The 22,861-nt window shown below is 38.2% G+C and overlaps 3 protein-coding genes across 4 annotated transcripts in view; all 3 read right to left on the bottom strand.

The window, feature by feature from the left end:
• Positions 1–339: 339 nt before the first annotated feature.
• Positions 340–3,830, bottom strand: LOC107755557 (major latex allergen Hev b 5-like). Its single transcript, XM_016572426.1, has 4 exons — positions 3,625–3,830; positions 1,220–1,942; positions 1,096–1,132; positions 340–352 (listed from the first exon to the last, which is right to left on the bottom strand). The coding sequence occupies exons 2-4, from the start codon at positions 1,920–1,922 to the stop codon at positions 340–342; spliced, it is 753 nt and encodes a 250-aa protein (XP_016427912.1). The 5' UTR covers positions 1,923–1,942; positions 3,625–3,830.
• Positions 3,831–5,589: 1,759 nt separating this feature from the next.
• On the bottom strand, positions 5,590–13,319 carry LOC107755573 (tetratricopeptide repeat protein 25-like). Its single transcript, XM_016572448.1, has 12 exons — positions 12,883–13,319; positions 12,635–12,766; positions 11,085–11,238; positions 10,921–10,982; positions 10,640–10,787; positions 10,317–10,541; positions 9,279–9,407; positions 9,121–9,199; positions 8,933–9,019; positions 8,634–8,830; positions 8,363–8,463; positions 5,590–6,466 (listed from the first exon to the last, which is right to left on the bottom strand). The coding sequence occupies exons 1-12, from the start codon at positions 12,997–12,999 to the stop codon at positions 6,431–6,433; spliced, it is 1,467 nt and encodes a 488-aa protein (XP_016427934.1). The 5' UTR covers positions 13,000–13,319; the 3' UTR covers positions 5,590–6,430.
• A 78-nt stretch (positions 13,320–13,397) lies between these two features.
• The window catches only part of dnajc7 (DnaJ (Hsp40) homolog, subfamily C, member 7), a 20,457-nt gene continuing 10,993 nt past the window's right edge, over positions 13,398–22,861 (bottom strand). The window contains exons 4-14 of one of the 2 annotated variants that reach the window (XM_016572445.1): positions 20,751–20,864; positions 20,106–20,180; positions 19,910–20,028; positions 18,564–18,717; positions 16,878–17,042; positions 16,623–16,714; positions 16,472–16,545; positions 16,254–16,400; positions 15,925–16,074; positions 15,646–15,717; positions 13,398–14,920 (exon numbers count right to left, since the gene is read on the bottom strand). In XM_016572445.1, coding sequence (XP_016427931.1) covers positions 14,883–14,920; positions 15,646–15,717; positions 15,925–16,074; positions 16,254–16,400; positions 16,472–16,545; positions 16,623–16,714; positions 16,878–17,042; positions 18,564–18,717; positions 19,910–20,028; positions 20,106–20,180; positions 20,751–20,864 — 1,200 coding nt within the window. In that variant the 3' untranslated portion in view covers positions 13,398–14,882. The remainder of the gene's footprint in view (positions 14,921–15,645; positions 15,718–15,924; positions 16,075–16,253; positions 16,401–16,471; positions 16,546–16,622; positions 16,715–16,877; positions 17,043–18,563; positions 18,718–19,909; positions 20,029–20,105; positions 20,181–20,750; positions 20,865–22,861) is intronic. The other variant, XM_016572446.1, reaches the window with a different exon arrangement.

The following is a 22,861-nucleotide window of genomic DNA, read 5'->3' as shown; positions in this document are numbered from 1 at the left end:
TCCTTCTTCACTTGAAATAAGATTATAATCATTTAATTTTATGATTAGCACAGCCACCACAAAATCAGACTTTAGCACCTCTTTTTACTTTCAGATCATTCTGAGGTTAAATACAGATTTGAATGCTCCGTCTCTGGGGTCTTCTCGGGTTCAGGGGCTGCTTTTGGAGGTTCTGAAGGTGCTCTTTCTTTAGACTTAGGCTCCGATTTCTCCTCTCGTTTCATCGCCACTTCCTGTGTCTCAGCAACAGCCTCTGGAACTTCCTGATTCTGTTCAGCATCCATTGCTACACAGCAGGCTGATTCTGATAAACAAAAGAGAGAGTGCGCATGCATTTTTTCAAGAGATTACTCTGTACAGGAGATGAGTTACATGAGATGCAAATGTGAACAAGGGGTTAAATGACAGGCAGCACTGTGCACGTCAGCCACCGGATTGTTTTGTGCATCATAATGTCTCGATTATCACGTGGTTTAATTACTCAGTACAGTTCAGTCTTTACTTTAATTTCTTAACAATGGCTAATGACAATGACTATCACTGTACATCCCTAATGTTAGCAGATGGTGCGAATAGGTTGGGGGTCATCAGTGTTGGGAAGGTTACTTTGGAAATGTAATAGGTTACAGATTACAAGTTACCCTATTTAAAATGTAATAAGTAGTGTAACTATTTCAATTATTTAAGTAATGTAACTAATTACATTTGATTACTATTTGATTACCTTTCCAACGAATGCTTTATTTTAAAACATTTAAGGCAGGGTTAACCTTACAGTAGTTGTTCAACACGGATTACTGTCAGACTTTCAAAATCCTTCTTCACTTGAAATAAGATTATAATCATTTAATTTTATGATTAGCACAGCCACCACAAAATCAGACTTTAGCACCTCTTTTTACTTTCAGATCATTCTGAGGTTAAATACAGATTTAAAATCATAAGAAATAGTTTAATAGCTATGATACTGTTCTGGAAATCAAATCTTTGCATAGCTATATGGAACAATGGCATCTAACAACGCCTTGGAAAAAAAACAGTTTAATTCTAAAGTATATACATAAACCCAAATAGGAAATAAAACAGTTATCATACTGCTCAAGATCCACTTCTTTCTCCGCCTCACCAGTAACTGGAAAAAAACAGATCAAAATCAGCACTACAAACACACCAACTCTGAGGAGAACCACAAGTGTATGTGTTTACACAGTCCACTCACATTCACTGATGTGTTCTTTGAAGGCCTCCAAAGTGTCCAGCGTCTTGAGAAAGTCCATGGTTGCACACTTAATTCGCTCCTCTTCCTCTGGAAGCAGGAACCAGCCAAAGAACAAAGGCAGCTCTGGCTCTTTCTGCTTGGTCTCTGCCTCTTTCGGAGGCTTAGCTTCAACTCCATCAGCCTCTGGTTGTACCTTATCCTCTCCTCCTTCTGTCTTTGTCTCCTCACCTTTATCAGATTCTTCGGGCTTGGCTTCATTCACAGCAATGGGTTTGGACTCAGCCTCTTTGGCAGGCTCCTCCTCTTTCTTAGGCTCCATCTCTTTCACAGCTTCTTCCTCCTGCTTCTCAGGCTCAGAATTCACTTGAACCTGTGGCTCCTCAGACTTCTTCTGCTGTTCTGGCTCAGGGGGTTTCTCAGAAGACTCGGCAGTTGGGGTTTCCTCAGGAGATTTTTCCAGCGCCACCTCGGGTTCAGACGGTTTGGCAGGAGGAGTTTCAGAGTCCATCGCTTTCTCCTTTTCTGACAATCCCACAGCAGAATGCTCCGTCTCTGGGGTCTTCTCGGGTTCAGGGGCTGCTTTTGGAGGTTCTGAAGGTGCCACCTCTTTAGACTTAGGCTCCGATTTCTCCTCTCGTTTCATCGCCACTTCCTGTGTCTCAGCAACAGCCTCTGGAACTTCCTGATTCTGTTCAGCATCCATTGCTACACAGCAGGCTGATTCTGATAAACAAAAGAGAGAGTGCGCATGCATTTTTTCAAGAGATTACTCTGTACAGGAGATGAGTTACATGAGATGCAAATGTGAACAAGGGGTTAAATGACAGGCAGCTCCAGGAACGCTTGGTAAAGATTAACAGAAACTATCCACCTGAACATGGCAGTCAAAACGACCACTTCTTCAGACACTTCACAGCACGTAGGCTCTTGGAAACTTCAATTTTACTACCCACAACTGCATATTTTAGTTCTGCAACCTCTGTACAGCGTCCAGCTCTCGTCCTTCTGAGCAAATCTGAAAACCACTGCTCCGTTTAGACCAATGCACATTCGGATTCATATGAAATAAAACACCACTGTGCATTTCTAGTGAAATCCGAGTAGGCATCGGACTGCCAATGCAAGAGCTGCTTTTTTTTCTGGCCTACACATTACTCCTTCGCTTTTTATCCATATTTCTCTTTGTCTACCATCTTTTTCTCTTTTATGGAGGCCTGAAGTAAACCGTAGAAGCTCTGTATGCTGGGAGTCTTTGGTTTTAAATGATACTTTGCACCGTCACATCGCTGTCTTCTAATGTCGGGTTTCAGATTAATAAGCAGAAGTACAGCTGTAGCTCAGATATTAGGTTGTTAGAGAGTCATCAGATGTCAAATGACTTGCTTTCGTTGTGAAACCAGTTGTCATCACCACCTTCTGGCCAAAAAACATCTGTTCCCCATTTTAGAGCAATGCAAATCTTTACAGCTTAATCAAATGACAAACCTTGATATCAGCCAAGCGACACAATTCACAGCTGATGATGGGTTCATAAAGCACCTCTTACTGCCACTAAATGTTAACTTCTCTATGCAGTGACCGGGTTTTTACACTAACTAGCTTTAATTTCACCCTGGACACGGCCCAGGTTCTGATGAAAGTGTGTGAAAAGCAGAAGCAGGCCCCTGTTTTACAGGAGCCCAGCAGTGAGCCGTGAGACACCAACACCTGCACATCATTAGGCCACTTTTTTGTGGCTGTGTCTAATATCAAGTGTGCTGCCTGCTTAGGCAACATTTCTCAGAAGCAAACACGTTCCGAGTCAGTTCAGCATGTCTGATGCCCAATTGATGTCTAGGTAGGCAGCTCACTGGATTTTAATACGCAGCCTTTGTGTGACCAAACTAGATTCGGACACGCCACCTGATCTATGGAAGACAAAGAAAACCCAAAACGCCCAGTAGATTCACTCAGACGGTAGCGACACATCAAGCAGAGGTCACACGACGCACATAACGGTAACGTTACATGATTTAACGACGTTGCGCACACGAATTTAGACAACTTGGTGGAAAAATTGTGCGTAGCTGTAAAAGAAACGCAGGCTACACTTAATTCAGTGAATGTCTAAATCTACAGAGACTCGTAAATTAATACGACCAAGTGAGCTTACTCAGTTAATTAGCGGTAACAATGCAAAGCCATGGATTGGGGAGTGGCAGTGCCCAGCCACGCTGCATGCAGACAAAACAAATCAGCGTGGCAATGCCTAGCGCTGCTGGTAAAGGAAGCACATGCCAGAAACACCATTTTTTTGTTGCATCTAAAATCTTTGTTTTCGCTTAAAGTTAGATATGCGTAATCAAACTCACTGGTTCCAAATACGTTCTACAAGATTACAAAGTAACTGCGTAAATGCAACTCACTTGATTACAACGTTGGCAGATGTGTGAAAAGCTGTCACCGTTTTCCGAGGCTGAAGGTTCAAAGCGCCGTACAGCCAAATTGCACGTTTCTCCAGAGCGCTACGCAAAACCCCCGCCTGGCCGAGCACTAGCAATAATCAGGAAACAAAACGGAAACCACTGGCACTTGAGCGCGCGAGTGCGGACGCGGAAGGGAGAGGCAGATAAAAAAACTGAGCAGAGGCACATTTTGAGCGCGCTCCCGCTGCCTCACTGTGCACGTCAGCCACCGGATTGTTTTGTGCATCATAATGTCTCGATTATCACGTGGTTTAATTACTCAGTACAGTTCAGTCTTTACTTTAATTTCTTAACAATGGCTAATGACAATGACTATCACTGTACATCCCTAATGTTAGCAGATGGTGCGAATAGGTTGGGGGTCATCAGTGTTGGGAAGGTTACTTTGGAAATGTAATAGGTTACAGATTACAAGTTACCCTATTTAAAATGTAATAAGTAGTGTAACTATTTCAATTATTTAAGTAATGTAACTAATTACATTTGATTACTATTTGATTACCTTTCCAACGAATGCTTTATTTTAAAACATTTAAGGCAGGGTTAACCTTACAGTAGTTGTTCAACACGGATTACTGTCAGACTTTCAAAATCCTTCTTCACTTGAAATAAGATTATAATCATTTAATTTTATGATTAGCACAGCCACCACAAAATCAGACTTTAGCACCTCTTTTTACTTTCAGATCATTCTGAGGTTAAATACAGATTTAAAATCATAAGAAATAGTTTAATAGCTATGATACTGTTCTGGAAATCAAATCTTTGCATAGCTATATGGAACAATGGCATCTAACAACGCCTTGGAAAAAAAACAGTTTAATTCTAAAGTATATACATAAACCCAAATAGGAAATAAAACAGTTATCGAATAAGCATGTGTCCTAAACTCCTGAAACAATGGTGTCTCATATTTTAGAGCAGTCATTGCAATTTGGGAAAGAAATTGAATAATTCTGTATGAGTGTGAAATTATTCAGAAGTAACCCCCTTTGTAATCTTTAACATTTTCATAAGTAACTGTAATTTAATTACAATTTTTTTCTCAGTAACTAACTGATTACAGTTGCATTTATTTTGTAATTAAATTGCGTAATTCTGTTAATCTGTTACATGTAACTAGTTACTCCAGTCCCCAACACTGGGGGCCATAATATAAATGGAAACACAAGAAAGGCTGGGGTCAATAAAGTATATATATCCTTTATTGACCCCCAACCTTTCTCTCTATCTATCTATCTATCTATCTATATATATATATATATATATATATATGTGTGTGTGTGTGTATGGAAATAGTACTGCACTCGCTCTTTCTTAGTGTGATCAGTTTCGGTCGGTCACGTCAATAAAAAAAAAGCATTAAAATACTTTTGTTATTCATCACTTTATTAAAGTTTTGCACATCACAAATATATCATGAAAAATGTGTTTAATTAAAAAGTAATTTAGATATTTGGTGTTTAGCTAACCGTAATAGCGGCGCGAAAGGAGAATTTGTATTGCAGAATTTTGCGAACCTTTGATTGCGCCCCCCAAAATTACCATTTATATTTAATAAACTTCTCAGAACATTCTTGTAAAATAATTGTCCCACGAAAAATCATTGTATATAGGCCTACTTTTAGAGCAAACATCACAAACTGTTTCCATTTACATACACCGTCACTGATTAAGAACAGGTTCGATAGTATCTACTGCATAAAATATATATTGCAACAATCTTTGGATAAGGCAAACACATTTCTCAAGCTTTTCATGCCTCACACAAGTATGGACTTGATTTCCAGCACTCAGTACGGTCCTTGTAATCATGATTGTCAGAATATATTATAATGAATACATGCCTATCAAAATGATCAAAGTATTCAATTCCATTGTTTGTTTTAAAATGAAGTTCGTAAAGAATAAAAAAAGGATCTGCAGGCACCACATGCTCTTTGAATGCATGTTTACAGGCCAGTTATACAGGAGCATACCTGCAAATTGAAAACAGCTGGAGTGTGCATGCTGTGTCTTGTTGATATCCGTGAGGGACGTGTGAAATGTATGCAGGATTTCTGAGTGGTTATGCTTTCTGACATTGCACTGACAGGTTCTGCAGTTAAGAATCGCTGCTTCAGCCTATCACAGTGGAGTTCAGAACAAACGCAGGTTGGCTGTGACCACTTTCTCACAAGTATTTGTGGTGTGTTCGCATAAATAGCAGATACAACCCACACAAAAATACTCTCACACACAAACTGCCAGTAATGCGTAGTTAAGCATTCTGACAGGACTTATACTTCTGTTCAGTTTTGTTGACTCAATAGGTGGAGTGTAAAATTAGAGGTCAAAACTCATTTTAATGATTTTAAATTCAAACCTTTATGGTTGGATTATGAATTAAAAGAGTATTTCTCTATGTCAACAGAAGGTCACAGCATGTGTGGGTCTATTGGAAAACATTAACAGTATCTGGGCAACATCACTTGGACACTGCATCACAAATATAACACATGATTTGTTATACCTCTGAAACTGTGACAGTTTATGTAAAACTATGCAAAACATCATTTTACCCATATGGAAACAAGCACAGAAAAGGCAGTCATAAAGTAATCCTTCACCAATAACACTGACTGCAATCCAGCACAAAGTTCCTCAGGCAAACTTTATTCCACTAGTAGGGATGCATTAGTTCTGACTTGTCTTGTTGGTAGATGGAAGTTGATTGCAGCCATTTTATTCAGAGGGGTTTCTCATTTTACTGAGTCACTCTGTGTCTTGCTTCACGAAGAGCCTGCAGGGTGAGACGTTGATTAAAGTAAAACAAATAATATCAGAGCATCATGAAGAAATATAATATCAGAAGAATGGGATGGTCTAGAATCAGATAACATACGAGAAAACTGATCAATGAATGCATGTAAATATTACAAGTATCTGTTCATATGTGACCCTGGACCACAAAACCAGTCATAAGGTTATGACTGGTTTTGTAATAATTTTTATGAAAGCTGAACAAATAAGCTTTCCATTGATGTATGGTTTGTTAGGATAGGACAATATTTGGTCGAGATACAACTATTTGAAAATCTGGAATCTGATGGTGCAAAAAAATCTAAATATTGAGAAAATCGTCTTTAAAGTTGTCCAAATGAAGTTCTTAGCAATGCATATTACTAATCAAAAAGTTTTAATATATTTACAGTAGGAAATTTACAAAATATCTTCATGGAACATGATCTTTACTTAATATCCTAATGGTGTTTGGCATAAAAGAAAAATCAATAATTTTGACCCATACAATGTATTTTTGGCTATTGCTACAAATATACCCCAGCGACTTAAGACTGGTTTTGTGCTCCAGGGTCACATATTATGACAAAACAACTACTATTTACAAATATTTAGTAACTAATTGCTCTGCTTATGGAAGTTCAGGTTTTGTTACAAAATAACAGTTCTGTCATGACAACTCTCGGAGGGTTTGGAATGGTAATGTACATGACAATGTTAATGTATTTGGTCTTGGTGGAATAGATCTGCTACGCTGCTGCTGCGGCAGAAGTACTGAGACTTGCTACTGCCAATACATCCACAACCATGCTGCTGTGAGCATGTAAGAAATACTGCTGCTGCACATATAACATACATTAAATAACCCCCATAAAACATACATGAATCGCCCCGTAGCAGATCTATACAGGTGGAGCTGGGGAAGGTGGAGGATTTCTGAAGCACGCTTCAACTGCTACAGCCAAGAATTTTAATGTTGAGCAGCAGCTCATTGGCTCAAAAAAGAACCAATCAGCTGTGCCATGTGATAATGATGTCATTATGTCCGACTGAGTTAGGCCTATCGGACTGCGCCATCTAGAGTTTCATGACAGAATTTTGGATATGTGTCTTAGCTTCCACAATCAATCTCCACATTTAATATTTAACATGCACTAGGAGCAGGACTTGGGTCCAATGAATTTTCACTGTTGGCAGAGCTACGCAGTGTGACAATGCAGACAATGCTCAGCTCTTTATATAAAATAGTATATATAAAATAGTATATATATATATATATATATTATATCCAACTTTATTTGTGTATGCAAGTACATTCGCGTAATGCAATATATACTATATAGCAAATAACAACTGCAACTATATTTTCGTCCAGCTCTTTATATAAAATTGGAAATATAAATATTTCAAACTTCATCAGCATACATACAGTATACTTGTGTAGAGCGATATTTACTAAATAGCATATCTCAACTGCTTGATTGCTTGCATTGGCCCAAAATGTAAACTATATTTTCGCTCAGCTTTAATCTGCTAAATGTGACAATAAGGAATTACGATATTAAGGTATTATAAACATTAGCACCATGAATTTCTGTAAAGCTACTTTAAATCAGTGTGTATAGTGTAAAGCACCCTTATGCAAAATTTCTGGTTGCGTGTATTCCTATTGAAATGACTGGATAAATATTTGCAGAACAATAGTACATATGAGTATACCTTTAGTCAAACAAACAACAATTGTGATCATCTGTGATATAAACCATATTGCGCATCCTGCACGATTTAGAATTTTAGTGTAGTTTGAATGGGACTATAGAAAAGACCACAGGCGAGATGGATGGTGAAAGGGATGAGGGAGAGAGTGAGAGAGCAGGATAGGAATGTCTGTGTTGACCTTCTGGATGGCTTCGCTGGCAGAGTCGTCCTGCAGCAGTTTTGACCGGTCCAGTGCCCCCTCAAAGTGCAACACACAGGCCTTGTAGTTACCCAGCTTCACTGTGTCAGAGAGAAAGAGGATGTAAAATGATCTAATTGTACGGCGTGGCATGGATCAAATATACATAACGACCACATTAACTCCTATTGATTCGAAGCAATGTGGGAAATTTGATTATTCATGGTCAGAGAGTCTATTAAGCTTCCTGGGCAATATAGTTTGGACTCACATTCTGCCTGCGCCATGAGCACACTGGCATTGAGCTGCCATTTTTCATCGCTGATGTCATCCGCAGCCATGAGTGAGCGGGAGCCATAGTCTCGTGCTTCGCTGTTGCGTTTCAGCTCTAGGTAACAGCGGCCGATCTCGTGGAACAACCAGGCTTTCTCTAACCCGCCACATACTAGAGGCAACTTCTCCTCCCAGCTACGCAAACACACACAGAACAAAATGAAATGACTATTACAATAGATTTCTCTGTGTACATCAACACCAAAGTCAATATTAATTAAAAGCAAATGCACTTACACTTCTATAGCTTGTTGAAACTTGCCAATCCGTGCGTACACACGGCCAATGTTGTCCAGAGCCCTGGATTTACTGTCCATCAGGTCGCTACGAAACGAAGCACAAACCAAACACACCGGATGAGTTGTAGTTTATTAACCAACCAAGAAAAACAGAAAGGTAGCTTTCCTGCTCTCATGGTTGCCTACCCTTTCTTGGCCAGCTCCAGATCCTTCTCATGATGATGCAGAGCCTTGTCCATATTCCCAAGATCCATCAGTGCATTGCCTACATAGAATATAAGAGAAACTTTTAACATAAGAGTTTCATATTTCTCATTCTTGTGCTATTGATATTATATGACTACCAATGCAGCTGTGGAGGTTCCCAAGCACTTCTCTCTTATTGGGCAGCACTTCCCCAGACCATTCCTTCACCACCTTCATGAGCTCACGAGCCTTCTTCAGACCGCTATCTGTGTTGCCTGAACTCAAGGCTGTCAATTGAAGAGATAATACTCAAAAATCCAATAGCACACAAAACATTTTCTGAAAATTATGTAGAGTAGTGCTTGCCCATCCAAAAGTCCTGTGATGCCAGAGCATTGATAAGACATTATTCTGATTCTGATATAAGGTTTCTCCTTCAGTGCAAGTCTACAGAATTTTCTCGCCTGGGTTGTTGTCCGTCAGGCAAAGATCATAAGTCTAAAATCTCACAGTCACTTTCCAACCAAGCAGCTGTTCTTTTGGTCAGTGTGGTGAATTCGCGGAACCAAACTTAATCCCGCCCTAACCTCAATGTTGTTCCTGATGAAAGTCAGCCACTCATCAATTAGCTAAAAATCATCTACATGCACTACCATTAAAAAAATTGTGGTCAGTAAGATTTTTTTTTTTTTTTAAAGGAATTCATACTTTTTTCAGCATGAAATTGATCAAAAATGACAGTAAAGAAATTTATAAAGTTACAAAAACAAGTATCCTGTATCCACAAAAATATTAAGCAGTACTGTTTTCTTCTTTGATAATAATAATTGTTTCTTGAGCACCAAATCAGCACATTAAAATGATTTCTGAAAGATCTTGTGACACTAATGGCTGCTGAAAATCCAGCTTTGCCATCATAGGAATAAACTACATTTTAAAATATATTAAAATAGAAATTAGTTGCTTAAATTGTAATAATATGTCTGTTTTTACAGTATTTTTGATTAAATAAATGCATCCTTGGTGAGCAGAAGAGACTTCTTTCAAATATATAAAGAAATTCTTCTAACTCCCGAACATTTGAACGATAGTGTATGGTTTAGCAAGTGTAACATGAGTATGCGACTAATGCTAAATTTCTTGCTAGGAACCTATACTGTGGACTTTGACCCGTCCCAAACTCTGCAGAGATTCACCTGTGTCAATCTCCTCCAGACTGTCGAGGACGTATCGAGTGGGGTCTGAGGGAGGCTTGTGAAGAAGCCGGTTCCACTGCTGCTGCATGAGTTTTCTGTCTCGCTGACGAGCGTAGATGGGCTTCTGCTGCTGCCAGAATGCCGTCCGCGTGTCCAGATATGAGATACAGCCTACGATCAGATCTTGCACACGCTCTCCAGTTCGTATCTTACCTTTTATAAGATCTGTATAGGAGCAGATTGCGAAACTTCATAGAATATGCACTTTCACAGATGCAATCTGACATTTGAAAAGGTCTACAAAAAAAACCTGAAACACACACCCTCATCTTGTAGAAGTTTCTCTAAGTATTCTCTGTCACTGTATAGCTCTCCCAGAAGTTCCTTGGCTGTTTTTTCATTTTTGCCCATCTTCTGGCAATGCTTTTTGGATTCCCTCTTATGAGAATGATTCAAATGCTTGGAACGAACCTTTGAACAAGCAAACAAATATGTGTTACTAACTTCTGAAATTAAGCATTAACAGTGGCAGGGTGAATGATGAGGGCAGGTGGTTTAATGAGAGAGTGAGCAAGAGATAGAGAAGATAATATAGCCAGCTCACCCCATTAGATTTGTGGAAGAAAGACAAGTCTCCTTTATTTTCCAGCTTCACAGAGGAAGGACCTTTTGGGTTGGGGTGAGAGATGTGGGTAACTGAAGTCTGTTTGCCGTGTAACAAAAAATATGAGCTCCACATTTCTCATCATGTTTTGTCTGAGGACTTACTGCCCACTGAGTTGTCGATTGCCTCTTGAGCTTTCTGGATTCCCAGCCTGAACTCCTGCAACTCTGGACGCAGCTTATTGCCTCGGTGATAGTAGACCAAAGCAAACTCAAAATCGCCCATAGTGTAGAGAGCTTCTGCTTTCTGATACAGACCCTGCAGGAGACAGGATGGAGAAGGAGAATCATAGGTTATCTGTTAAAAGAAGCTTTTCATACAAAGCAGTTACAGTAACTAAAGGGACTGGACGCCTAGAGGAACATGCAATGGCACCAAACAGGTTTCTGATTTTTCATTGTTCTTTCATAATTCTTACATGACATTACATGCTTTGTGGTAACAAGCCAGCTCCTTGCCATCACATGATATACACTCATCTGAAAATCTCTTGGTTTAATAACCCAGTAAAAATATTACATTTAAAGTGATGTGTAGAAGTAAATCCATGTATATAAAGACGTATCTTATGTTCACCAATGCTGCATTTACTTCATTAAAAGTCCAGTAATAACAGGAATATTGTGAAATATTATTACAGTTTAAAAGAACTGTTTTTTATTGTAATATATTGTAAAATGTATTTCATTCCGGTGATCAAAGCTGAATTTTCAGCATTATTACTCCAGTCTTCAGTGTCACATGACCCTTCGGAAATCATTCTGATATGCTGATTTGCTGCTCAAGGAGCATTTATTTTTATTAATAATGTTGAAAATAGCTGTTCTGCTTAATATTTTTGTGGAAAACATGAGATTTCTTTGATGAATAGAAATTCAAAACAACATTTATTTGAAATACATTTGTTGGAAAAATGTGAAAAGTCTTTACTGTTCCTTTTCACTTTTCCTATCAATTAAAATTTTGACCAAATTTGACCCCATACTATATATTTATTGTTTATACTAATATATATATATATATAATATTTAGAAAAATAAACATAACTGCTGATAATTCAGTGCTTTTACTGGAATTGGACATTATTAATTTAGAAAGTTTATATATAGTAGCTCCAAAAAGTATTTGGATACTTAAGCCACACTTAAAAATTTGTTCATTTCATTGCATTACATAAAAAATACCAAGCTAAGTGTCAATCTGAAAAGGTTACTTTCCCTAGAACTAACTTCACTTCTCTAGTTTGCAACTATTTTTTAGGTGACTTTAGTGGATGGTCGCTCACGTTTCACTAGTTTGACCTGTCCTTTTTGTCTTAAAACTTTTAGTTTTAATTTTAAACAGAACATTTTGTTTATTAATTCAATGTTATTTTTGTAAAATTCGAAAGCGTGCTTGTGACATAAATGTCACTTGGTTTAATATTTCTTTATCTAATGCAATAATATTGATCAAAATTTAAGTGTGCCACAACACAAGTCTCCACATACTTTCTGGGGCAATGCCCTACTTTTGCCAGAATCATCTGATACGGTTTCAGATTATGTAAGTACGCCCCCTTCAGGACAAGTGAACATACAGATCAGACTCAAAACTGAACCTTCTGGACCGAACGAGGAGATAAAACAGAAATTAGCAGCACAGGTGAACACACCTTGAAGAAGTCTTTGTTGTCTTTGAGGGAGGTCTCGGCATCTTTCAGCGCGCTCTCTGCATCCCCTAGTTTCAGATAACACCTGGATCTGGCGACCAGACAGTTCTTATCATCCGGCTGTAAACTTAAAGCCTGGTGGGCAACAAAGAAGACTCTTATAAAGTGTGAAATAAAGCACTCAGTTTAATGTAAGAAATGTAAAATGTATTTCGCATAATCTCCAGACCCAGTTATAGTTATTAGCTTACCGTGGAAAAGCTCTCAATAGCTTTGACATACTCCCTCTTCTGGAACAGCTGGTCACCTTCAGCTACATAGGTGCTAAAAGTACTCTTCGGCCCTTGTCCTTCCTCGTTATCGGACATTTTATGCGTATTTATACAAAACTACATCAAAACCATTCAATACATATAAATAAATGTACTCGTAGTCCGGGAAAGTTGTCCGCTGTATCCTAGCGACGCGCCTAACAAAACTCTGCGCAGCCAATCAACGGCGAGAGACCTTTGATTGACATGCCAATACGTACTACGTCATTCCATCTTAAATTCTTAGGTGTAACATATACACTTTTAATTTCCAAAATATAAAATATATTGTAAAATAAAGATCATATTTAATGCAGAAAACGTTTCTTTAACCTTTTTTTTTTTTTTTTAATATAGCAATATAGCAAGAATGTTAAAATGCCTGTGGTGATGCAAAATAAACTACAAAATATGTATCAGAAGAGCCAGAGAAGTTAAGAATGTGGTGAAGGGGAAAACAGAAAGAGGCTTACTTTATTTACATGGCTTTTTAAAAACGGTCCATAGTAAAGACTGTTCCAGCGGAGTGAGCAAAGTCAGCATGGACGTTGTCTTCTGAATACACTGAAGATCTTTCAAGATGAGCAATATGAACGTATTCCAGACAAATGCTTAAATTGCACAGTTTCCTAACTGGGTACACGGTCAGGTCAAAGACAGCAAGAGAATGCTGGAGCACAACAAATCTTCAGCGATCCAATGTCAAGGAACATTTAGGTAAAACGGTAAACATGGCTCACTGATCATGCCTGCAATGTACACAGATCCATATTATACACACTGTGGAGTCAATGGTATCAAGCCCACAAATAACCAGATCTCTGACATTCACTCCCTCCAGAGGCTCTTTAATTCTGAAGTTAATGAGAGTGCTGGCCAAACATAGTCTCTCCCTGGGTTTAACCTTTAAGAGTGTAGATCCTAGTGTATTGAAATATCATCCATCCATCCAAAGCTCACATCCAGCAAATTTACAATAAATATATATATCAAAAAAGTGAGTGTATTTCAGTTAAAAAAATTTAAACGGTCATAAACTATCAACACAAAGAAACACTTTACATTCCAGTAAAATGTACAATGCAGCAAGAGGTTGAATGGCAACATTGGCAAATGAATCTTAGAGAGGGACGTGGTCAACAGGTGCGTGAACTCGCTCTCTCTGAACCTCTGTATGCAGTAGTCAAACAATCCACTCGCTTGACGAAACCCAGGACCAGCGTTATTCTTACGGTGACATTTGGCATGAGGTGCTGCATTCACATAATAGCTTGCTGAGGTCTTTAAAATGGTTTGAAACGTTGCATAAATATAATATCTGCGTGAATTCTGACTTTCTACATGTTTAAACAATCTATACGGCACTAGCAGTGATGACTTCCTGTACTAACCCGTGTTTTTTTCTGACGTGCTTTGGATTTGGATCACTAATATGCTGGGAGAGGGGCTGTTTATGGGCGGATGGGAAATGAGATTAAAGTATTTCGAGTGAGCCTGGGAAAAACAGCAGATTTGCCTGTAGCACCATCTTATGTTGCCCCAAACATCAACTCAAGTTGTAGTTGAAGCTTTTGAAAGCTGAACAAAGTGAAAATGACAATGAATTCAGGGTACATTCGATAGAGTGGATTAAAAAAGCAAAACAAAACAATAAAACTAAAGCTGGAATACAAGAGCCAAAAAGGACACCGATCAGAGAGAGAACTGTGCAATGCATCATGTTGTTTTTCTGGTACAGAATGGTCATGCCCCTGCCGTTGTTGTCTTTGTGCGTAAGCAGTAAAACAAGTCAATGGCACAGACGCAGGTCCAACTGTGGAGCCCGAAAGCCCATTACACCAGAGTGTAGTACATCAGAGAGCAGGGATGGAGGGGAGTAGTCCGGTTCAGGGGAATTCAGAGGTTGTGAAACTACTGCATACATGCTGAAAGTTGCCAAGTTAGCCAAACTGGAAGAAGAAATTTCCAGGTCCAGATGCTGCAGGAAAAAAAACAAACATTTAGTGACACTGAAAAGAAAAGAATCAGAGTTGAATATAATATGAGAAAATATTGACACAAATGAGCTACATCACAACAGCTGTAGAATGTATTTTTACAGTAGTCTTAATTTTATGCATTTACACATCCGATTAAAAGTTTGTGTTCAGTACGATTATTTTGAAAGAAATTAATGCTTTTATTCAGCAAGGATGTCTAAATTGATCAAAAGTGGCAGTGAGGACATTGTTACAACAGATTTCTACTTTAAATAAATGCTGATATTTTAAACTTTGTTCAAAGAATTGTGAAAAAAATGTATGGTTTCCACAAAAATATTAAACAGCACAACTTTTCAACATTGATAATGTTAATTAAGCATCAAATCAGCATATTAGAATGATTTCTGAAGGATCATGTGACACTGAAGACTGGAGTAATGATGCTGAAAATTCAGCTTTGACGTCACAGGAATGAATTGCATTTTAAAATATATTCCAATAGAAAACTTTAAATTGCTATAATATTTCACAATATTAATGTTTTTACTGCATTTTTGATCAAGTAAATGATTCCTTGGTGAGCATTAAGAGAAGTCGTTCAAAACCATGAAAAATCATACCAACCACAAACTTCACAACAGTAATGAAATTCAATGGTTTACTGTACAGTCTGAGCATGGGATTAATAAATGTATGAGAAGTAAATAAAGGTTTGCCTTACATGAATTGCCTTCAAAACTAAAGCCACCAGGGCCACCAAAGAATGCTTTGAAGATGTTGTTGGCATCAAAGTCTGAAAAAGAGCAAATAAAAAGAAACAAAATCATTAGTCACCATACATAAATCAAAAAATATTTTTAGACTTTTTTTATTGAAAAAGTTTCAGTTGAAAGACAGTACTACGTAATAAACGAAGCATTAATGAAACCCATATTACAGGATAAAACAGTGTTGACAGAAAGAGAAATGAGAAGATGCTGAATGTGTGAAGGAGACAGACCCATGTTCATGTCGTCATCCTCCAGGTCGTGGCCGCTGTCATAGCGGGACTTCTTCTTGGGGTCTGAGAGCACAGTGAAGGCCTCGCCCACCTCCTTAAACTTCTTCTCTTCCTCTTTCTGCACTTCAGAACTCGCTCCGCTATGTCGGTCTGTGAAAAATACAAGAGAGACTGTTACAGAATCAGGAAGAAAGAAAAAAAAAAAAAACTTTAGGACTTTCTTACACACTGGTGGCCCCATTACTGCCTACAGAACAGACTTCTGGGGAATTTGCAGATATAGACTGTATAAGGAGAAAACGCTGTGATTCTTTCAATGAAATATGTACCTGGGTGGTGCATCAGGGCTCGTTTACGATAGGCCTTCTTGATTTCATCTTCAGTGGCATTTTTATCCACCCCAAGGACCTTGTAATAATCTTTCCTCTTGCTTTTCTTCAGCTCTAACTGAGCGTTCTTCAACAGGTTCTTATGTTCTGAAACACACCACACAGAAAAAATTAATGGAAATGAAACATTTTAATGCACATTCAAAATGAACACACACCTTTAGTCTTCTCTGTTTGATAAACCTTCTCATAGTCTCTGACAGCCTCTTCATACTGCTCTGTGTCCATGTAACTACAGTGCAAAATGAACAGGTTAAACAACAAATAAAGTTTCAAATGTGTTTAAAGTGTGTAGAAACACAGACGTACCATTGGGCTCTTCTCAAATAAGCTTTAATATAGGTCTCATCCAGTTTAATAGCCTTTGTGCAGTCCTCAATGGCCTGCTCCAGTTTGTTTAACTGAAGACACAGAGAAGAGAGAGAGAGACGTCATGTGTTAGTGCCAAACAATGACCAAAATGAGACAGACACACGTGACCCAGCTTCAGAATGGGAAAAGGGTCTACTGTTTGGCCTTGTGGGGCACTCCAATACTGATAATGTATTCAAACCAAATGCAGACCTTGGATCCGACGGTGGCTCGGTTACAGTACAGCTTGGCATTGGTTTTGATGTTGTTTGGGTCGATGGTCAGGGCCTCTGAGTAGAGGACATATGCCTCCTCAAAGCTGCCCTCTTTAAATGCTTTATTCCCTTCCTCTTTCTTCGCCTTTAGGGCTTTAGCATTCTATAACAGAGAAACAATTAGATACTTTACAGACACTGTACTAAAACTTAAAAGAACAGTTAAATTTGCTGAAAATACACTCAGCCTCAGGCCATAAAAGATGTTGGCAAATGTATTTCTTCACTGCAGCGGATTTGGAGAAATTTAGCATTACATCACTTGCTCACCAATGGATCCTCTGCAGTGAATGGGTGCCGTCAAAATGAGAGTCCAAACAGCTGATAAAAAAACATTACAATAACACCACTCCTGGGCATCAATTAACATCTTGTGAAGCAAGAAGCTGCATGTCTGTAATAAACTCATCATTAAAACATTAACTTCAAACTAGGCATGGGCGATATGACCAAAATCTTATATCGCGATACAAGTCATTTTCTCGATAATCACTAACAATATATCACGATATAGTTATTTTTGCTTTTAATAAGGTTTTTATGATATCAAAGTTTTCGATACCATAGAATTTTCATCCTTCTTGTCACCAGTGTCAATATCACAGAAAAACTAATACAAGCCTAAAAAAGAAAAAAAAGAAAAGTCAAGCTCATTGAAGATAAGTAACCAATTAAAAGCAATTGGGCAAAAAACTACAATAAGAAATACTACATACATTGTATAAATGAAATAAAAAACACAGTTTTCACTGTGCAAATAAAATTTCTTCTTATTAAAGTATAAAAGAGATGAGAGATTTAGTCTAGAGCAGTGAGAGATTTTTTTTCCACTGTTGTGTGATCATCATGAATGACAGAAAGGAGGAATAAGGCTGCTTCCCTTTTAAAACCGAACATCCGAATCCAATATAACTTTACACGTGTGTTTTCTTTCTCAGCTGTTCACTTTCTTTTAAGACCTAAATGACCGTTTACGAGAATGCTTGCAAAGACTGTCATTTTGATACATGTGTATTTAACCGCTCAAGGCCTATAAAGCAACAAAAACTCATGCACTCTATGAGCAGCGTCTTCATGTGCGCGTGCCTCGCTTAGAAACAGCCTCACATACAGCGCATGCACATAGCACTGTTGTTTGCATTTCAGTAGCTTAAAATCACTTCCACAATGCAGTTCTAAAATAATATGTCGACAGATTCTGATGTGAGAGAACAACAGGGGAAGGACTTTTTCTTACTGGAGAGAACAATTGTATGGATTAAAACTTACACTTTGGCTAGAAGCAACCGTTTAAAGTTAAAATGCCTTAATGATGGATTTGTTTCCTATGAACACACAGCTTATCGCTTCACTGATAGACAGAAGTTACATCAATTACTTGTGGATTACTGTGATGTTTTTATCAGCTGTTTGGACTCTCATTCTGACGGCACCCATTCACTGCAGAGGATCCATTGGTGAGCAAGTGATGTAAAGCTAACTTTCTCCAAATATGGTAGGATAGATATACAAACTCATCTACATCTTGGATGGCCCGAGGGAGTGTACAATTTCAGCAAAATTTCAATTTTGGCTGAACTAGAACCTTAATCTGAATACTTATAATGCATTCAAATACACTTACTCTGCAGGCCAGACGGGCCTTCTCATGGTCTGGTGCCATGCGCAGCGCTTGAATGAAAAACTGCACAGCCTTATCAATGCAGTCTTCGTAATACAGACATAATCCCCGCACATACAAGGCATCGCCATTGGTGGAATCCATCCGCAATATGTCACTGAAGATGCAAAAAGCAAGAGTGAGATAGAAAATATACATCAGTGGTCAACTGATATGGATTTTTCAAAGGATGATGAAAACCAGGAGCGGTTTCTCCATTAGGGCGATGCACCACCAAAGCGCGAAAGGGAGGTTTTTTTTTTCTTTCACATTCAACCACAGTGTTACGCTAGCTTTCACTATTCTAGACTGTTTGTTCTGCCTCTAAATAGTCCAATTAGCGTTGAGTCGTGTTTCGTGTAGTACCGCCCCTTTTTGGGCGATTTCTGTCAGACTGAGAATCGCCCCGAGTGCTCTCATAGACTTCCATGCAAAGATCATTTTTTTTCGAACTGCAGGCACTGCAATGCAATCTCTATGAGTTCCGGGAGGGCTAGCACTAACGTGCTTTCGTCATCATGCGTAACCTTAACTTGTGCAAGGATTGGTGGGAACAGTGACATCCAATAATATTTAAAAACTATTTTGAATTTTAACAACAAGAAAAAACTCTTCTTGTCTGTCTCACCTCACTCTTCTTGTCTGTCTCACCTCACTCTTCTTGTCAGTCAGCTCGACTCACTCTCCTCACTGGAGAAATTAAATCTGATCTGTGATGCGACTGTCGTTCAGCACGCTGCATTGAGCAGCCGCGTTCAGTTTTTAATTGTAGTGTCTGTTCTTTTACTGAACTAAATGATTTTTATTACTATAAAAAAATCAAAACGACGGTGGGGGTCGGTGACGCAGTGGGCAAGTGACGTAACCAGTGTTGCGGCTTAACACCGGTATCACCGTCAGCACCGTCTATCGCGGCAAGCCTACTTTACATCTTTAACTAGCCGTTAATTTATCAATTGAATGGGTGACAACTGAATAGAATTGAATTGCCCCCCCTAAAAGAATTGGCAGGAGCTGCCACTGATGAAAACTATGTGGGCAGTAGCAGACGTACATCTGTCTATAATATATAGAAAATGTGCACAAAAATACTGTACGTGGTGAGACCTTTTAAAAACATTCATTTAAAAATAAATACAATAAAACTTAAAAGCACACTTCCTGTTTTAACAGGCTTATACTGCAAAAAGAGATACTGTACTTCATTTGCTATCACCGAATAATTTTATATCAACATAGCTTTAATTTGAATAACCATATATCGGTTAACTATTAACTAAACATTTCCCGTAACACTATAGTGCTGTTACCTGGCGACAGATTGGGCCTCTGGGTAGCGTCCCAGCAGAGCCAGACACTCTGCTTTCAAAACCTTGAACCTGTGACACGCAGAAGCGGGCTCTAATGCCCGATCCATACAGAACACCACCTACAGAGAGACACACACTTATATTCACCTGTACATCAGACTCTCAGCAGCTAGAAGAGTAATACAAACACACTCACCATCCTGAAGTCTCGCTTCTCAAAGCTGATCTCAGCCAAGCGCTCAAACTCCAGTATGGACTCTGCGTTCTTCAGCTGCAAGAGACACAGGAGGTCAGAGGTAGTGGTCGACCGATATATCGGCCGATATTTGGCATTTTTCAAATATCGGCATTGGCCGATAAGTTTTCCTGTTTGGCCGATGTGTTCAAGGCGGGATATAGCCGCGGGAACGTATTTTGAGCTGGGGGGGGCTGAGAAATAAAACCGGGTCACGTGACAAGAGTGATGCGGGAAGACTGACACTATATGATGGCGGATCCAAAGCGCAACTTTTGTTAATAAAACTTTCATTTATTCGTTTAAAATTTTCGGCATGTCTAGAACAATTCTTACAAGTACAACACGACGTAGCTGGGCGCCGTGGACAGACGCCGAACGGCGCCACCGGTGTGCCTACACTCATAGAAAATAAAGTGTTTGAATTTTAAAGACGTGGCGCGACGCTGCGCTTCTCCTCCGGTCCATCCTGCTTTCCAAGATATCGGCATCGGCTGTCAAAAAACCAGTATCGGTCGACCACTAGTCAGAGGCCTTATGAATGAGAGGCGATTATGGACACCTGCAATGAGACGTAACGGTGTTTGGTATTTTTAGTCAATGTACCTCCTGCTGCACCTGACTGTTGTCTGGTTCCAGCTCTAGAACCTTCTGGAAGCAGCGGCTGGCAGCCATAGCATTGCCGAGCAGCAGGTGGCACTTGCCCTCACGCATGTGACCCTGTGGAAAAGTACAATAATGATTAGTGACATACAATTTTAAACAGAATGCTGACTACATTCACATTTATGCCTACACCCGCATTTATGGCTGTTGCTTTTATCCAAAACAACATGCATTGCATTCAAGGTATGCATTTCATCAGTTCATGAATTCCAAGCTTTTTTTATGCCAGCTGAAACCCTTTGACCAACAATATTTACCTCAAGTACCCCCTGAGATTAACCCTGTAAAGCCTAAAATGTGAAATAATAGTCAAAATATTTTGATATGGAATGGACTTTTGATTATCATATTTGACACATCAAGCTTTTATGACTCAGAATGACATAGTGGGAATATGGAGCTCATATTAGAGAAGGACAAAATTTTATTCAGGTGTCCAAACTGAGAAAATCTGCTTATAGCTTGTAATGTAAATCAATGAGGTCTTTATAATATTATAGTAGATTACTTATATAAAATGCATATAAATATCAGATGTCACTCTATATTTCCCAATAATTTGTATTAGTAAGATGGTATTTAAATGCTCTGTAGTTTTTATTGTAGGGGTCAAAACATATAAATAATGCAATGCCGATTGAGAAATGTACAAATAAAAATTAATCAAAAGCTTGGTCATATTTGATATTCACATTTGTGACTATCAGTGATTTAAAAAAAAAAAAAAAAAAAAAAAAATACCATGTATAGGTAATCCAATAAACCTAAGTTGCTTCAGTCCGGCAAGTGTTCATCTTAAAACATTACTAAAAACATTTTATTTTATAAAATAAGTAAGTAAAGGTTTCACAGCACAAACACACATGAACCACAACCTAAACGGGGACATTTTTTAGAATGTTTCATATTGATAATTTAACACTAGATCTACCACTTGTAGTACCAAGGCAGTCATTTTGACCATTTTTAAATTTTAAAATGTAATAACTTTGTTGAAATAAAACCCATATAACTAGAATACCCTGACTTTTCCTAAATGTGTGTATATTTTATTATAACATTGTTATTTTATTAAAGTTACAAAACACAAAAGAGATAAAAATACCATGTATAGGTAATCCAATAAACCTAAGTTGCTTCAGTCCGGCAAGTGTTCATCTTAAAACATTACTAAAAACATTTTATTTTATAAAATAAGTAAGTAAAGGTTTCACAGCACAAACACACATGAACCACAACCTAAACGGGGACATTTTTTAGAATGTTTCATATTGATAATTTAACACTAGATCTACCACTTGTAGTACCAAGGCAGTCATTTTGACCATTTTTAAATTTTAAAATGTAATAACTTTGTTGAAATAAAACCCATATAACTATAATACCCTGACTTTTCCTAAATGTGTGTATATTTTATTATAACATTGTTATTTTATTAAAGTTACAAAACACAAAAGAGATATTTCTACCTTGAATGGCCAAAGCGGTCAAATTGACCGTTCGCATTATAGACGGCGTATAATTTCTGCTTTTGCGACTTTTTCCCACGTTTGAAAATGCACGTCACTGTTGCCTAGCAACTTTTGTTCTAGTTGTTTTTATATTCTATTGCTAAGCTAAAATTCCTGTTCGTAAAAAAGCCGGGTGGACACCTCCAATACAACAACTGCTGTCATTCAATCTGCCACAGTTCCAGGTAGGCTATGTTTGGCTAGAAAAACAGCCTGGCTGTTATCAATAATAGCTTACTTCAATGTTATGACAAAATAGCCATAATAATAATGGTTATTAGTCTATTATTTTTATGCTAGTGTAATGTTATAGCTAATGTATATAGGCTAATTTTAGCCCCGACAAGACTGATACTGTGAAATAAAACAAACTAATTAGGCTTTTTTTTAGCGACGGTGACTATGTTTATTATTATTTATACTATCATAACAGATCCATTTATTCACAGATCACGATTCCAGTGGTGGCTGCATAGAATTGTTTCCAATTCATCTGATCCAAACATTTCCAATAACTCCAGAGCGTTGTAAAGTACAAAA

The sequence above is a fragment of the Sinocyclocheilus rhinocerous genome, unplaced genomic scaffold (assembly GCF_001515625.1).
Source record: "Sinocyclocheilus rhinocerous isolate Xijiao unplaced genomic scaffold, SAMN03320098_v1.1 scaffold2849, whole genome shotgun sequence".
Classification (NCBI taxonomy): Eukaryota; Metazoa; Chordata; class Actinopteri; order Cypriniformes; family Cyprinidae; genus Sinocyclocheilus; species Sinocyclocheilus rhinocerous.
The sequence above is the reverse complement of the archived record's forward strand: the minus strand, read 5'-3'. Positions and strand labels throughout refer to the sequence as shown.